The sequence below is a fragment of the Panthera tigris genome, chromosome A2, assembly GCF_018350195.1.
Source record: "Panthera tigris isolate Pti1 chromosome A2, P.tigris_Pti1_mat1.1, whole genome shotgun sequence".
NCBI classification, from domain to species: Eukaryota; Metazoa; Chordata; class Mammalia; order Carnivora; family Felidae; genus Panthera; species Panthera tigris.
Window position 1 is genome coordinate 16412502 of NC_056661.1, and position 16217 is coordinate 16428718.

Sequence of the window (16217 nt, forward strand, 5' to 3'; positions counted from 1 at the left end):
CTCCGACTGAGCACAGAGGGGACGACACCCTGGAGTGACACAGGGCGGGGGTGGGAGGCTCAAGGGGAAACCCTGAAGGAGACTCAAGAGTGTAATCATTCTGGTCATGAAATTCTAGCTGGCCACAGGTACTTGGACTCGGGAGTTGTGGCCAGCCAGTCACTCTGGAGAGTCAGCTCCAGAGAAGGGTCACAGTCCTAATGCCAGGACCCTGGGGACCCAGGGTCCATGACCACACTCAAAACCAAAGCTATGATACCCTAGTCTATATGAGCCACCCTCCCCAATACAGGGGCCCTGTCCCAGAGAAGCCACAGTCTAGCTCTGACTGTGTTGTGGGGAGAAGGGCTGCTTGGGGTTGTGCAGGGTGAGAGAGAACAGCACCAGGGGCCTGGAATCTGGAGCGGCCCAGAATGGAGCCTTGCCAGGCACAGTGCACCCTCTCCACACCCCCAGCCTCTCTCACACTGTGAGGGGGTCCACAGAGGACCAGGGTGGGAGCCCCTCCACGCTGTCCCACAGACTGCTGTGAGGCCCAGGCCCGCAAGGCTTCTCTCAGACTCGGTCTCTGTCACCTGTGGGTTTTGACACAACTACCTTCTGGACTCAGAAGGTCAGGCCTGGGCCTTTTGCACCCCTCCAGCCTCAACATGCTCAGCCCAACACAGCACTTACTCATACTAAGCTTCACCTCTGCTTTGCCCTGGGGCCCAAACCCACAGCGCCCCAAGGACTCAGAAAATATTGACAGGTTTCTGGCGCACATACAGGTCTGCTTGTTTCTATTTCTAGAGATAAAAGAAAGTTCAAAATACACACATATGTACAGACACAGCAAGCCCACAGGGTTGCTGTCAGCTCTGCCCCTGTCGGGGTGACGGGGACCACTTAGGAGACAAGGAGCTGACCTCACCCCACGGCGGGGGTTTCAGGCTGACGGGGCGGTTTGGCTCTGGAGGTAACAGCAAGCCCAGCCCCACCCTTGCCCGAGACCACCCACCCACAGGACAGGCCCGACAGGGGCAAGGGGACATGGCGTGCCTCAGTCAGAGTCACAGGCCTCTTGCTCGGTGGTGGCGTCCACTGCAGAGGCCAGGCTGTCCTCTTGGCCTTTCAGCCTCTCACCTGGATGAGGGACAGACAGAGGAGTGGGGAGGGGCCCTGTGCTTGGGCCACCACCCAGAGGGCAGGGATCCCGCCTCGCCAGGCCCTGCACTTACGGATCAGCTCGGCAATGGCCCTCTGGGTCCGTTTTTCTAGCTTCTCTAGTTTCTTGGCTACGTCTCTCTTGAGGTCCCTGGAGCAGGCAGGTGTGAGGAGGCCGAAGTTGAAGACTGGCTTGGTGTGGCCTTGGGACCCTCCCCTCCCAAAGCCCCTCTGGCATTAGGAATGACACTCAGCTGCCTGAGGAGACCACCGCAGGGAGGAGACCACCCCGGGGAGGAGGCCAGGAAGCTCCTCTCTCCCTTTCTGCACCCTCCAAAACCCAGCAGCAGTCACCCTTCCGTGTCCCGCTGAGGCAGCGACTGATGGCGCAGACCCACCAAACACGGGACCAAGTCAAGGTGTGCAAGGGTGGGTGGGGTATCTCAGGGTCCCTCTCAGCCTGGTCCCCTCGGTCACCATCAGGGAGTGACCTGCCCTGGCCCACTGTGGGTCCTGCTCCTCCTCTAGCCGTGAGCTCACCCTCACCACCAGGAGCTTCCAGAAGTGCACACACAGCCTATTCTCCCTGCCCAGGGATTCGGAGGACACATGCCCCGTGCTTCTGTTTCGACAAATGAGAACACCTTCAGCGGTGCTGTACTTGTCACAGAATCGCAGGTGAGGGATGTGGTCTGCACCTCTGGCCCAAGGTCAAGTAGAACACAAGCCCCAGGCCACATGGCCCCTCTCTCCCCCACTCTGTATCAGCCTGGTCACAGGGGCATCAGGAAAGGATGAGCAGCCCCATTTCACAGAAGGGGAAACTGAGGACAAAGCAGAACAGGCCAGTGGCAGCAGAACTGGGACAGCAATCTATACCTGCCCTTCCCATCCTCTCGCCTCCATCCTGTGGTTCCTTGAGGGCCAAGGCCGGCCTTGCTCAAATGGAGCTCTCTGAGGTGGCCGGACCCCCACCCTTGCAACAGGGACTTCTTCAAGGGACTGCTGCTCCTCACCCTCCTGGAGCCCCTCCCCCGCCCTCCAGGTGTCACCCCCATGGCCACCCTCTCATTCTCCACTTCTGTCCTGTCAGCACGTCCTTTGGACAGCAAGTGTCGAACTGTCCGTCTCCCTGCTGTGAGGTGGGAGAGGCCCAGCCTGAGGGCCGTGTCTGGCACCCAGAGCGGCCGGTGGGTCCGCGCGAGTCCTGCAGCGGTGGCACTCACCAGTCAGGCTTCCGGGGCGCGAGGTTGGCCAGGTCCTGGGGAGGAAGAGACACGTGTCAGGACCGGACGGCCCCTGCTCCAGGGCACGTGGGCAGACAGGGGACTGAGGCAGAAAGTGGGAGAAAGGGAGGGAGGAAGGAGGGGTGTGGGAAAAGGGGGTGGAAGGGAATGTAGAAGTGGAGAGGAGGAAGAGGGAAGTAGGAGGGAGGAGAGCCGTGGGGGAGGAGAAAAGGGCCCACGGCGGGGGCCACTCACCACTTCCTCAATGACGGGCTCTGGCTTGGCGGCCTCCAGCTGCTCCTTCACCTTCTCTTCCACTAGAGGGTGCAAGACAACAACACAGGCCGTCGGAAAGGGGCCGCCACTCTCCCTGAGGCACACGAGGCACACCCGGCACCCCCGCACGGGAGAGGGGGAGGGTGCGGAACGGGCTCACCCAGAGACCCTGGGCTCTCTCGCCCCCACCTCTCCCGGGGCTCCCAACCTCCAGAGGCGAAGACTCTGCAAAGGCAGCCGTGGAGGCAGGCCTGGGTTTCCCCGGATGACAGCCAACCTGGGGCGAAGGAGGGCCGGCAGGAGGCAGACGGCTAGGAGTAGACAGAGCCCAGACCTCCAGCATGGAAGCATGGCCAGTATTCTCGGCCCTTCTCCCCAGCTGGGAAATGAGAGAGCTGCCTTGGTATATCCACAGGATGGTTCTGCGAAAAGCTGTGAGTACTGGCTTTCCCACAATCTCCAGGGGCTCCTGGGCTCTGAGGACATCCTCTGGGCCCTGGACTAGCTGGGGCACAGGTGGCTTTTCTTCCCATCCCACTTGGATATGTGCCCGCAAGGATACGTGCTCCCCACCTTGGGGAGCCCTGACCTCACGCGCCTCCCAGCTATGCGCAGCGGCTGACGGCACCCTAACCCTAACCCTAACCCTGGGTGGGGAGAGCAGGAGGGCCTGCCTAGGCCCAGGCGCACTAACAAGTCTGGGCTCCGGGCGTTTCCTCCAACCACCCCCACCGCCACCCCCCCCCCCCACCACTCCCCATCACTGTGGCCACATGTTGCCTCACCTGCCTCCAGCCACAGATGCTGAAGCCACGGGACGGGACTACTCCCCGCCCCTCTCCCCGGTCCCGCCTACTGCCCCCACCATGGGGGCCCAAACCACGAAGCGAACCACCTAAGAAGCACGCGAATCTTGAGGTGAACAACTGGCGAAGTAGACGAGGGTGGGGCGGGGGTGGCTGAATGGGCAACAATTTGCTGTCTTCAAGATAAATGTACTTATTCATTTATAATTTGTATAATTAGAAACCGATAACAGAAACGAAGGATAAAAACAGGGCCAGGGGTCTACGTGGTAAGTATTCTGCATCTCCAGTGTGGAGCATCTACAGAAGCTCCCGGCTGCTGTGCTGCTCCCCACGCCACGAGACCGGGCAGCCCCACGGCCAGGCCGCTCACACAGGGACACCTGCCGTCAGGGACACCTTCTCCATCCTCTGCGCTCTGGCACTGCCACGCCTCGCAGCCGGCGGGCACCTGCCCGCCCGCTGCTCTCTGAGCACCTGAGTGGTCAGCTCTTCTCCAGGGTCTCTCACTCTGACCCCCAAGTGCCCCCAGGATCCATCCCCACCTATGCCCCGCCCCTACTGCCCCTTCCATGTCTCAGCCCAGAGAGGTCCTTTAGGGGAATGGGGCCTCTTCTCTTGCAGGTCCCCGGAAGGCCCTCCAGCCGTGCCCTGACCACCTCTCTGCTGTCACTCAGCACTGACCACTTCTGGATGGCTGTGAGACGTTGCCAGGGGTCCTGGAGGCCCAACTTCCAGGCCTGGCACTGCCAGTTATCCTCCAAGAGAGGACGACACCTGACAAGGTGGAGGCGGCTGACGGCGCCTCAGAGGTGGAAAGCTGCAGCCCACCTACCGGCGACTGGCTTGGCCTGGGGCACCCTCCTCCTCTTCAGGTCCTCGTCCTCTGGGACGTAGTTCCGCAGCCTGAGTTCCCTACGAGAGGAGATGACAAGCAGAGATGGAGCGAAGCATGTGGCAGTCTCGTTCACCTCGTACACCTGGAGGTCAGACTGTGAGGAAGCCACACGAGCTGGTGACTTCTAGACTTTCCTCCGGTCTCTCTGGAAACAGCCTGGTGAAGAGGGAGAGCATGGGAACAGAAGGACCATAGGGACGGGCCCCCCTCTCCATGCAGCCCCGTCATCTGCCGGGGAGCAGCTGGGCAGGTCACTCGCCAAGGCCCCGCCCGCACCGTAGGTTCTCGCCCAGAGCTGGGGCCAGGGATGCCCGGGAGCATTCTCTGGCTGTCTCTCCCGGATGAGCTCCATCTGACAGCCGGGAGAACTGAGGGTCAGAGAGACTGGAGCATTTTCATAAGGTCTCACAGCAGTGGCTGCAGCGTCTGACCCGGAGTCAGGGCTGGAGCTCCTGGGCTGAGTTTCTCCTACAGGACAAAGCCGGTGGTCACCCACTGTTTCTCCAAGCCTGGCTTCCTTCTTAGAGCCTCTGTGGCCTGGAGCCGCTGGCACAGACCTCAGCTCCTGGCGGCAAGGGTGTGTGCGTGCGAGGAGTAGCCGGCAAGGGTGAAGGACAGGCACGACAGCGTGCAAGGCTGGGACAGCCGGGAGAACTGCATGGCCCCACGGCCACAAGAGGGCTTCACCCCAAGACCTCCGTGAAGGGAGGGGAGCTGTGAGGGACCAGGATCACACACTGGGCTCGGCCAGCAACAGTGCTGTTACTTTCCTCTCACGTCAGTCCCCTTGGGCAGGGGTGGCCTCCACGCCAAGCGTGTGCTGGGGTCTTCCTGGCTCAGCAGCTCATCAATCCCAACCCCCACACAGGGAAGCGTGACCACAGGAGAAATGGCCCCAGGCTCCCTCCATGGGCTGGCAAAGTGACACTTTTCATGTGGGGGCTGCTGCTTCATAAAGGCAAGACAGACTGTGGGACAGACCATTTCCACTCTAGGGAAGCAGAACAGCCCCCTGACATGCCAGCCAGGTGAGCCTGGGAGGCGGGTCCTCCTTCACTACGTCTTCTGAGCCCCTCAACGACTGCTGGCCCCTCAGAAGTCCTGGGATGGTTTTCCCAGCAGGAGGGCTCCCACAGTCCGTCACCTACCAAACCCTCTGTGCCGGGCAAAACCGCTGCTGAGGTCCCCTGTGCAGGCAAGCTGTTCTAGAGATGAGGCAGCAGGTGTCTGTGGCCACACACCTAGCAAGTGGCAGAGGTCTGAATCTGGGAGCTTTCTGTTGCCAACCAGTCCCTATCACCAGCTCTGGCAGCCCCCTTCTCTGCCAGGGCCCCAGGCCCAGAGTCCACGGCGCTAAGAGCAAGACACCCACCCTGTCCTCTACCCTCTCGCGCCTCCTGCAGGCCTGCTGGTAAATGCCACGGAAGCCCCAGCAGAGAAAGTGGGGCATGATTCGGTACACTGACTTTCGTTCACAACAAGGTAGTGAGAAAAGCAGAAGAGAAACTGGGTGTGGGAAGAAAACTGCATGGACTAGTGAGAAAAGAAAAAAAAAAAAAAAAAAACTATCGCTCTCAGAAACCAGCTTCAGGGTTTTGTGAGAAATCAGTAGGAGAGAGGGAGTCTGCTAGGAACTAGACCCAGAGCTTGAAGCCCGAGGAACAAGTACCCGCGCCCCAGCCGCCTTGCTGCCCAGGCTTCGTAAGATGTTGGAACAGGGAAGACACAGCAGGGGGACAGGGAGAGGGCAGCACAATAGGAAAGAGCAGCACTGGTGGGGCCGGCGGGGGGCGGGGGGGGGGAGGCTGGCCACACAGCAGCCCCATCCCCCACAGCAGTGCTACCGCCCAGCGTCCCCTGCTCTCCCTGGGAGCTGAGCACCAGTCCAGCAGTCGAGAACACCTGTGTCCCAGTCACTGTGGGACCATCCCATTCTCGGCCTCAGCTTCCACATCATTAAACAAGAAGGCTATGTCCAGCTCCGTCAAGCTACATCCAAGCCCTCTCTGATTCACTCTGTGAGAGCTCATGAAGAGATAGCCTCTAATGAATGCCCAGTTACCTGCCCTGCCCTCGGCCCCCACCCCTGAAGGGCAGGAGTCTCTGTGACAGGTCATGGGGGCACTGGGTTCTGCTCCAGGGCCTGGCTTTTCCAACACAGAGCCGAGGTTTAACCCCCTGCTTCTGAAAATGGCTGAAAACACCTGACAAGAGACATATTTTTATTTATTTATTTATTTATTTATTTATTTATTTATTTATTTTTACCGTTTATTCACTTTTGAGAGAGGCAGAGCATGAGCAGGAGAGGGGCAGAGAGAGGGGGAGACACAGAATCCGAAGCAGGCTCCAGGCTCCGAGCTATCAGCACAGAGCCCGATGCGGGGCTCGAACTCACAAACCGTGAGATCATGACCTGAGCTGAAGTCGGACGCTTAACCAAGTGAACCACCCAGGAGCCCCGAGACATATTTTAAAAAATCTGTTAGCCTTGGACAAGTCCCAAGGCAACCAGGATCTGAGGGACTGCAATCATAGGGAGGGCAAGTGTGACAGGTGAGCCTGACACTGGGCACCTCATCTCCCCTAAAGCATCTGTCTATTTACGAGCAGAGGCTGCACAGCTGAGACCCCAAGGAGAGCTCCCTGCAATCTCATGTGGCCGAAGAGATAAAAGTTTCCATCAGTGCAGGAAGGAAGCCTCTTCCCCAGTCCTGAGAGGGTGGGTCAGGGCACCCCTAGTCTAACTGCCTGCCCGAAGCTTGAATACATCTTCCCTGGAGGAAAATAAATGATTCAGAACCCCAGATTATCTGTAAGATTTTTCATACACAACATCCAGGATTCAACCAAAGCCACAGTAAAAGAAAATAATAATAAAGGTGATAGAAATACACTCACAGGAGATCCAGATATTAAAATGATTAGAAATGAAATATAGGGGCACCTGGGTGGCTCAGTTGGTAAAATATCTGACCTTGGCTCAGGTCATCATCTCATAGTTTGTGGGTTCAAGTCCCGCATAGGGCTTTCTGCTCTAAGCACAAGCCTGCTTCAGATCCTGTCTGTCTCTCTCTCTCTCTCTCTCTCTCTCTCTCTGCCCCTCCCCTGCGCTCGTTCTCACTCTCTCACTCAAAAATATAAACGTTTAGGGGCGCCTGGGTGGCTCAGTCGGTTAAGCGTCCGGCTTCAGCTCAGGTCATGATCTCGTGGTTTGTGAGTTAGAGCCCTGCATCGGGCTCTGTGCTGACAGCTCGGAGCCTGGAGCCTGTTTCGGATTCTGTGTCTCTCTCTCTCTCTCTCTGCCCCTCCCCCGCTCATGCTCTGTCTCTGACTCTCTCAAAAATAAACATTAGAAAAAAAATCTAAAAATAAATAAATGTTTTTTAAAAAGAAATGAAATATAAAATAACTGAAATTTGGGGGTGCCTGGGTGGCTTAGTCAGTTAAGTGACCGACTTTAGCTCAGGTCATGATCTTGTAGTTTGTGAGTTGAGCCCCACATCAGGCTCACTACTGTCAATGCAGAACCTGCTTCGGACCCTCTCTCCCCCTCTCTGCTGTTCCCCTGCTCGTGCTTGCTCTCTTTCTCAAAAATAAACATTAAAATAAAATAAAAATAAAAATAAAATAACATAACACATTTTTTAAAGTTCAGGAAAATATACCACAAGGTGGAGAATTTCAGCAGAGCATCTGAAACTGTAAAACTTAATGAAATGGAAATTCTGCAACTGAAAATCAACCAAAGAACTCAATAAATGGATTTAATAGCAGTTTAAAACAGCTAGACAAAGGGTTAGTGAACCACCAATAAGTCAGAAAATACCCAGACTGAGGCACAGAGGGAAAAAAGTTGGAAAATAGAGAAAAGAACATAAGAAACCTATGGGACACAGCAAGAAGATCTAACATACATATAACGACAGCCCCAGAAGCAATGTTTAAAGAGATAATAGCGGGGGCACTAAAGCAGCTCAGTCAGTTAAGTGCCAACTCTTGATTTCGGCTCAGGGCACAATCTCACAGTCCATGAGTTCAAGCTCTGCGTCAGGCTCCATGCTGACAGTGCAGAGCCTGCTTGGGATTCTCTCTCTCTTTCCCTCTCTCTCTGCCCCTCCCCTGGTCGTGCCTGTACACTTTCTCTCTCTAAAAATAAATAAATAAAACATTAAGAAAAGAGAGAGACAATAACTGATGATTTTACATAATAAGTGGAAAACATCAAGCCATACAATATACACAGATTAAAGAAACACTATGAACCCCAAAGAAGAGCACACCTGGGCAAATCATTATCAAACTCCTAAACACCAAAGACAAAGAGAAAATTCTTAAATTCAACAGACACCTGATCTTCAAAGGAGAAACTAAAATGGACAGCTGATTTCTCGACAGAAACAATGGAAACTGACAATGGGGTGATATGGCCAGAGAAAGAAAAGTTGGCAAAACTGGTTGTCAGGGAATCTGTTCTTTACTAAAGGGAGTGCTTTTGACAGAAGGAAAATGACCTCAGATGAGAGCAATCAAACTGCAGGTAGGAATTAAACGCCTCAGAAAGAGTATGTGGGGAAATCTAAATGAATATTGACTGCACAAAAGAGTAAAAATGACTTGTGGGGGGAGCCTGGGTGGCTCGGTCGGTTAAGCGTCCGACTTCGGCTCAGGTCACGATCTCGCGGTCCGTGAGTTCGAGCCCCGCGTCGGGCTCTGTGCTGACCGCTCAGAGCCTGCAGCCTGTTTCAGATTCTGTGTCTCCCTCTGTCTCTGCCCCTCCCCTGTTCATGCTCTGTCTCTCTCTGTCTCAAAAATAAATAAACGTTGAAAAAAAAAATTAAAAAAAAAAAATGACTTGTGGGATTGAAAATGCAGCAGCAATAGCACTAGAGACGGGAAGAACCATCCACGGCGTGAGAATGTTCTGCAGTCCTGGCGTCGCATGGGAAACGGTACAGTGTTACTTTATGTTGGACTTCGGTAGGTTCAGGATGTATGTTGTATCCCTACGGAAACCCCTAACAGGAAAAAGAGTATATAATTAACAAGTTATATTAACAGGAAATGGAATGATTAAAAACAAAACAAAAATCCAAAAAACCAAAATTGAGATAAAAAGGAAAGCTGAGAAACAACAAGTTCGCACACAAAACGGGCCCAGGCCGCCAACCTGGGGGCTCCCCACGGCGGCATCTGGCGGTACCCGGAGCTGCCACAGCTCTGGGAGGCTGGGAGATGGGACTACACCACGCCAGCCGGGCCCCTCGGAAGCTGCCACAGTCACTAGGCAGACGCTGGCATCTGGAGCTCACTCTTCTAGAGGCCACTGGAGCCACGCACGGGTTCTGCTACCCTGGTCTTAGAATGTGGAGGCTGCGGCGGGAGGAGGTGCTGGAGCCCGAGGCTCCTAACAGGGTGACCTGGGTCCAAATCCCAGCTTTGATGCTTCCGAGACAAGGATGGGAAGGGTCATGCTCTCATTGGCTTCCACATGGAAATCAAGGACACCTTGATTTCATGAGGCTGTGTAAGGGGTTCAAGCTGTGGACATCGATACTGAACAGAGCAGTGCCCTGCAGCACAGAGTCAAATCTCCCAGGAGTGCCTTGTTCTCACTCCACAACGCTGCCCCAGAAGCCCCGCCCCACACCCCAAGGGCTCCACCTGCCAGGGTGGGAATATGGCAGACTGTCCTAAGATGGGACAGTTAGCCCTCTGAAGCCCAGAGAGTAACCCTCGAATGCAGCTGGGAACAGCAACCCAGCAGACACATACGTGGCCTAGCAAGGCTTCTCAAAATACCCTCCATGAGCTAGGGTGCCTGAGCAGATGAAGTGGTCCTTGTGTGGCCCACCGGGTGGCAGCGATGTGCCTACTCCTGCACACCACACACCGAGTGGCAGGACGGGCCAGGACATACCACCAGCAGTTGAGGGCTAGCCAAAGAACAGAAAACTACTCTCTCCCTGCCTGCCTCCTCAGTGTCTGGTCTCCACGAGCCCGGCCTCGGTCACAAGTGAGTCCCGGAAGCGGGGCCAGCCAGGAGCCTGGCTTCTCCTCTCTTACTTATCTCTGCAGCCCTCTCTGCTCAGAACCGGGTGTGGAGTGGACCTGGACTGGACTGAAATCTGCGGATAGGACTTAGAAGACAGGCTCTGAGGCAAGGCCTAAGCAATAGGCCACAGGCGGGGTGGGCTGGCCCCGGCCCCGGCCCCGGAGGAGCCACAGGCAGAGGCGTGGGAGACAGCCAGGCCAGAGGAGTGCCCAGAACTTTTCCCCAGCCATCTCCGGGCCTGAGGCTACAAAACACATGAGTCCTGAGCTAGGGGCTACGGAGGACACAGACTTGAGGGCCCCTTCCCCGAGCTAACCCTCTCCTGGTGGGGAGAGAGCGCTTCACGCAGACCCTGGTCACATGCCCTCTGGCCTGTATCAACAACAGAATGCCACAGGACCAGAGGGACAATGAAGACGCTCTTTGTGACTTTTGTGGGATGAACGCCATGATGTGCTACTGCTAGACTAACCAGAGCAAGGTGAGGAAGAGTAGCGTGCTATCACGTGTGTAAAAACAAGTGTGCTGTTTGGCAGGGGGGCGGGGTTGGACATACCAGCATAGTTTCCTATCTGTGTACCGCCTACCTCTGGAAGATGCCAAGAAGCCGACCCTAAAAAGGTGGTCTTAGGGGCACCTGGCTGGCTCGGCTGGTAGAGCACATGACTCTTGATCTCAGGCTTGTGAGTTCAAGCCCCACATGGGGGCAAGGAGCCTACTGAGGGGAGGGGGGAGGTTGTCTTATAAGCAAGGGTTGGGAGTGAATGAAGAATTTTTTCCCCGTGTGCCTTTTAATACCTTTGAATTAGGAGCCACAAATCCCTTACATACTCAAAAACTAAAATAAAATGTGTAAATATACACCCAAATAACTACAGACATCAGATCCATCACTGCATAACCACTGAAAACGTTGTCTGTGAAAGACTGCCCTTAACACGCAACCGAACAATTAACAGAAAGACAAAAACAACCAAACGCTGACAGTGATTAGCTAAGCGATCCTTTTACTTGCTTCTCTGATTTTCTGTAGTTTCTAGAGTTGCTAATGTAGTTAATATTCTGTCTGCACAGAAACAGCCAACCAATTAGACAGAAGAAAACAAAGAAAGAGGCAGCAGGGAGAGGGGACACAGTGAGGCTGACCCCCAGGAGCAGGGACTGTGGTGGGCTCAGCACCCGGCAGCCATCAGCGCCTCTGGCCAAAGAGAAGCAGAGGCCAAGACGCGCTCCGGAGGCTTTTGGCCCTGGAGTCTACGGACAGGAGGGCAACACAGTGAGCCCAGTGCCTTCTAGGACTCCACCCTTTGCAACCACGTGTCCTGGGCCACCCACAGGCCCCTCCATGGAGGCAACTGGCATCTGAGCTGAGCCTGTGGTCTGTGCCATGGGGAGGACAGACACAGAGGCCACCTGGGAACCTCTACTTTCACCCTCTCTGATCCAGGGTCCCCAGTGTCCCCTAAACAAGACTAAGCCTCTTAGCACAGTCCTGGCCTCATTCCTCATTGGTCCCTACAGCCTGCTTTCCAATCAAATGTCCCCTGGGTCACTGCCAGCCCTGCCTCCTACACACTCTGAAGCCCCTTAGGCTTCAAGAGCTAGCTCAACAAGATGGCACTGCGGGCAGCCCTAATGTCCCCACTCACCCCAAGACAGCTGACCACTCCTCTCCTGTGCCCCCTCTTTGCCCTACATGCCCCTACCCTCTACTCAGCAGCCCTCACACCCCACTGCACATGGCCCCTTTGTGGCTGTCCTGCACACCCTGCCTTACAAGTGCCTAGGGACTGAGCTCCAGCACTAAGCTCCCAGCATGCGCTTGCCCCCGGCTCAATGGAAGAATTCAGAGAGGGCGCTGATGGGTGGCCAGGGGCCCTGTGGGCCTTTTAATGCTTGGGAAGACAATATAGGAAGTAAAGGATTTGTGCCCAGGAGATTCAAAAAAGGCAGGAATGTGTTCTGGTCAAGGCAGCCAACTCCTAAGTGACTTCCACTGTCTCCGTGGCAAAGCAACAGTGATGCCCAGGTCCACATTCTATGGAGCCTCCTTAAATTGGGGGAAATGTACCCTTTCCCATCTCCTCTCTTCCACCTTCTCCCCAGGCATCTGAGGAGACCTATCAAGTGCCCGAGCAGGTTCAGTGACCACTGAGAGGTCTTCCTCAAGACCAGCTGCAGGGCCCCCAGGCGTGGGCTGGCTGGGAGAGCCCGGGGAGAGGACACGGAGGTGCCTTTTCACACCTTCCATGTGTGCCATTCAGAGGAAGGGAGGAAAAAGCTGGCATTCTCTGTAAAGTGGGAAACTCTACCCAGGAGTAGAGTTCTAGAATGTCCAAGTGAAAGGAAATTTCCAGATGATGTGGTTCAAAGCACTCCCTGGTGAATGGGCATCAGAGAAAGCCCGCTGCTCATGGAGGTTTCCTAGCCCTGGCCCACTTCACCCTCCTTCATCCATGCTACCAGCCTTACCCTCTGGGACACGAGCCTCTCTTCTCACCTCGCACGCAGCCCCTCCTGCACCCCTGGAGAGAGGCCGGAAGGGGGCAGTCCCACGTGGCCTGCTGAGAACACAGCCCACCCCACCTGGCTACCGTGGTCCCTCCTGCCTATACAGGCCCCTCCAGGACCAGAAAGAGGGCTGTCTCGAAGCTCTCCCCCCAGCCACTGACCACAGGGAAGGCCAAGCCCAGGAGGGACCTGCGAGGCCCTGGAGGCCAGCACTGGCTGAAGACAGCAGCTCTGACCGCAGAGGCACACAGTGTGCACATCCGGGGTACAGAGACGCAGGGCTCTTCCAGGGACACACACACCCCAACAACCTTCTGGCTGCCTTAGGCTCTGCACACGGACGACACTCACCTCCGTGTCCCCAATACAAACAAGGCCTCGTTTCTTGCTACCAGTGGCCAGACCCTGGAGACCCATGAAAACAAGGTGACAGGCGACCATCTCAATTGGTGTGCACAAGGGCTCCAGAGGCTGGGAGTCACTTCTCTCAAGACTGATGAAAGCGTTCAAACCTCATGACCTGATAACCCTGCTCTGGGGAACTTATTCCGTAGAAATAGCAACAAAACAGGGACAAACAAAACACAATGTTCCACACAGAAATGTTTCTGGTAGCAGAATCTGTAGCAGCCCTGGGCAGACACTTGTGGCTCTCTTCTGGCAGAGTCCCCCAGAGGATGAGCACCCTTCCAGATGACGGCCAGGACTGGGGTGAGGGTGGGTGGGAATGTCCAGCTCGGGACAGTGCAATCACAACACCTAGAAACTTCACTATAGGTAAAGTGCAAGATCAGCGTGGAACCTGTTGGGCTATGGTGATATTTTCGTTTGGTGGCTGCTGAACAGTTTAACCCAGGACACTTGGATACCTGATGGTTGGCTTAATAGCAAATGAAGCTTTTAAAGAGCCCAGCGGCTTCCCCACTCATGGGCAGAAGACATAGGACTCCAGCTGTCCTCCCAAAGGACGACTCTGGCCACACCATGGGGACAGACTACAGATAGGGGACAAAGCTCCCTCCCCTTCCATCTGGCCAGCCACCCCAGGCCTCCTGTCCTATGACAGGCAGAGAGGATGTGGCACAAGAACCGACCACGTGCTGGACAGGGCCACATCACGTGGACAAAGCCTCCCAAGTGACCCCTCAGAGGGCTTCAGGGAAAGCGGTGGGAGCTCCCGCATCCGCTGGTCCTGCCCCGGCCCCAAGGCCCAGGCGACAGGCAGAGAATGGGATAATGCTTGCTTCTCAACAGGAATGCCCTCCACATGCTGCCCTCAGGGCTGCCCTTCAACCTAAGGTGGTTACTGACACGCTCCAGACGTGGAAATCAGTCCAGAGAGGCTCATGGATGTGTTCGAGGCATCGGAGTGAGGGAAAAGTCAGAGCCAGAATCCAAACCCAGGTCTCTGGCCTTCAGGCAGACCCCAGTCCCCCTCACCGAGCTCCTCAGGGACCCGCGATCATGTGGAAGAGTAAAGGCTTCCTGACCCCACGACCGGGAGTCCTGCCCAGGGCTGCAGTCCCACTTGCAGTGCAAGTGCTCTGAGCCCTTGGTGTTCCTTAAGGGGAAAATGCATGCTGGGCACCCCCCACCCTCCCGCTCCAGGAGTGCAGCCCACAGCGCCATTCTTGAAACCCCTCTTCCCTCTCCAAAGCCCATCCCCCCAGCCCTCCGAGCTACCAGGACCCCCACTCAGCTCCTAAAATCACAGTGGGTCACAGGTGTTAGCGGCCCAAAGCGCTTTAGAAATACACAACAGAAAGGCAGCCACGCCTTTGCCTTAAAAACAGGGAGGCCACGGGGCACCAGAGCCGCTAGGGATGGGACCCACATGGGAGCCCCACCAAGACAGACTGACAGCTATGTTCACCCAACTGTGTCGGCCCCAAGGCCCACCAAGAGCACCAGATGCCCAGCCCCTGATGGTTCAGAAGAGCCAGCAGCTGTTCAAGGCAATGCCCAGGGCCAAGGGTCAGGTCCCTGCCCGGCTCGAGCTGCCGGCACAGCAGGGTCATGTGGCCTGCACCCGCTCCCACCCGAGCCTCTGCAGAGCCCAGACCACGTTCTCTGGATTTCCAGGTTGGGCTTTGTACCCACCCCACCTGAAAACGCACAGCTGACGCGGACGTGAAGCAGCAGAAGTGGCTGAGGTACCAAAAATCAAGAGCTGAAAAATAAATTATGAGTAGTACTCTCAAAGAAATATTAAGCAGCCACTGAGAATCTTGTAGAAGTGTATTTATCAAAAGATGGTCGGGCTACAGTACGTGAAAACGGTAACAGCAGGATATGCACAGATACATGGTGGTCTGTATTTTCTAAGTTTTCCACAACTGAAAGAAATATGTAATTTAAGTACTTTGTATCAATTTAAATTTTAAAAGAGGAGGAGGGTAAAGGCTTTGGCAGCTGAGCTGAACCCCAAAGGGCCCACAAGACGAGGCCAGACACTGGCCACACTGGCTGTCTGGGGCCAGACGGGACTGGGGAGAAGGAGCCTGCACAGCCCCTCGCCCCCCATCCTCCTGGGGCCCAACCCGTCGCACAGGCCACACGGTGGATGGCGCTCAACCCCACTAGGCTGCCCTGGGCTGTAAGCCGCCAGCCTCTGCTGCAGGCTGCCAGAGAAACCCTCCTCTTCTCGCCGCACAGCTGCCTGGCCCCCCTGATGCCCACCCCGCCGGCCCCGGCCAAGAGGGCACGTGGTACGGAGGCTCTAGCACCTCCGTGTTTGGGAGCAGCGCTAAGGGTAAAGGTCATGGAGCAGAACCAGGCCTGGCCTGCCTCAGGAGCTGGCAGACAGAGGCATCTGGGGGGAGTCCCAGCGCTGTTCCGCTTGCTCTCAGGAGGGAGATCTTGGACAAGTCACTTCATCTGCATGAAGCACAGCTTCTTCACCTCACGGTGCACCACACCTACCCCCAGAACAGACAGGGGGATTTACTGAGAAGGGCTTTGGAAGCACTGATGATCATGACCTATGAGATCAAGCCTCCTTTCCACAAAGAAAGGACCCAGCCAGCCTCCCACCTTTCCCTGACACAGAAGGGAAGAGCCTGGCCTGGTCTCATGGTGAACACTGCCTTCCTTCAACTAGTTCTCTCTTGGTTCATTCTCCCACATTCCAGGCCTATTCCTGAGCAACAGAGCAAAAGCAGAGCGGCCGCAGGTCTTTGTGCTGGTGCCTCAGCACAAGCCATGGAGCCACGCTCCCTCCCCAGTGCCACGGATGGGACAGCCCCAGGCCCGGAGCGCAGTGAGGGAAGCCCAGAGGAGTGGGTGAGGGCCACTCTGGT

The 16217-nt window shown here is 56.0% G+C and overlaps 1 protein-coding gene across 2 annotated transcripts in view; it reads right to left on the reverse strand.

Annotated features, from left to right (window-relative positions):
* Positions 1-752: 752 nt before the first annotated feature.
* CCDC12 (coiled-coil domain containing 12) overlaps positions 753-16217 on the reverse strand; it is a 53620-nt gene continuing 38155 nt past the window's right edge. For both annotated transcript variants that reach the window (XM_007088429.3, XM_042978783.1), the window contains exons 3-7: positions 4290-4369; positions 2628-2689; positions 2373-2407; positions 1221-1297; positions 753-1125 (exon numbers count right to left, since the gene is read on the reverse strand). In XM_007088429.3, the coding sequence (XP_007088491.1) occupies positions 1043-1125; positions 1221-1297; positions 2373-2407; positions 2628-2689; positions 4290-4369 (337 nt within the window). In that variant the 3' untranslated portion in view covers positions 753-1042. The remainder of the gene's footprint in view (positions 1126-1220; positions 1298-2372; positions 2408-2627; positions 2690-4289; positions 4370-16217) is intronic.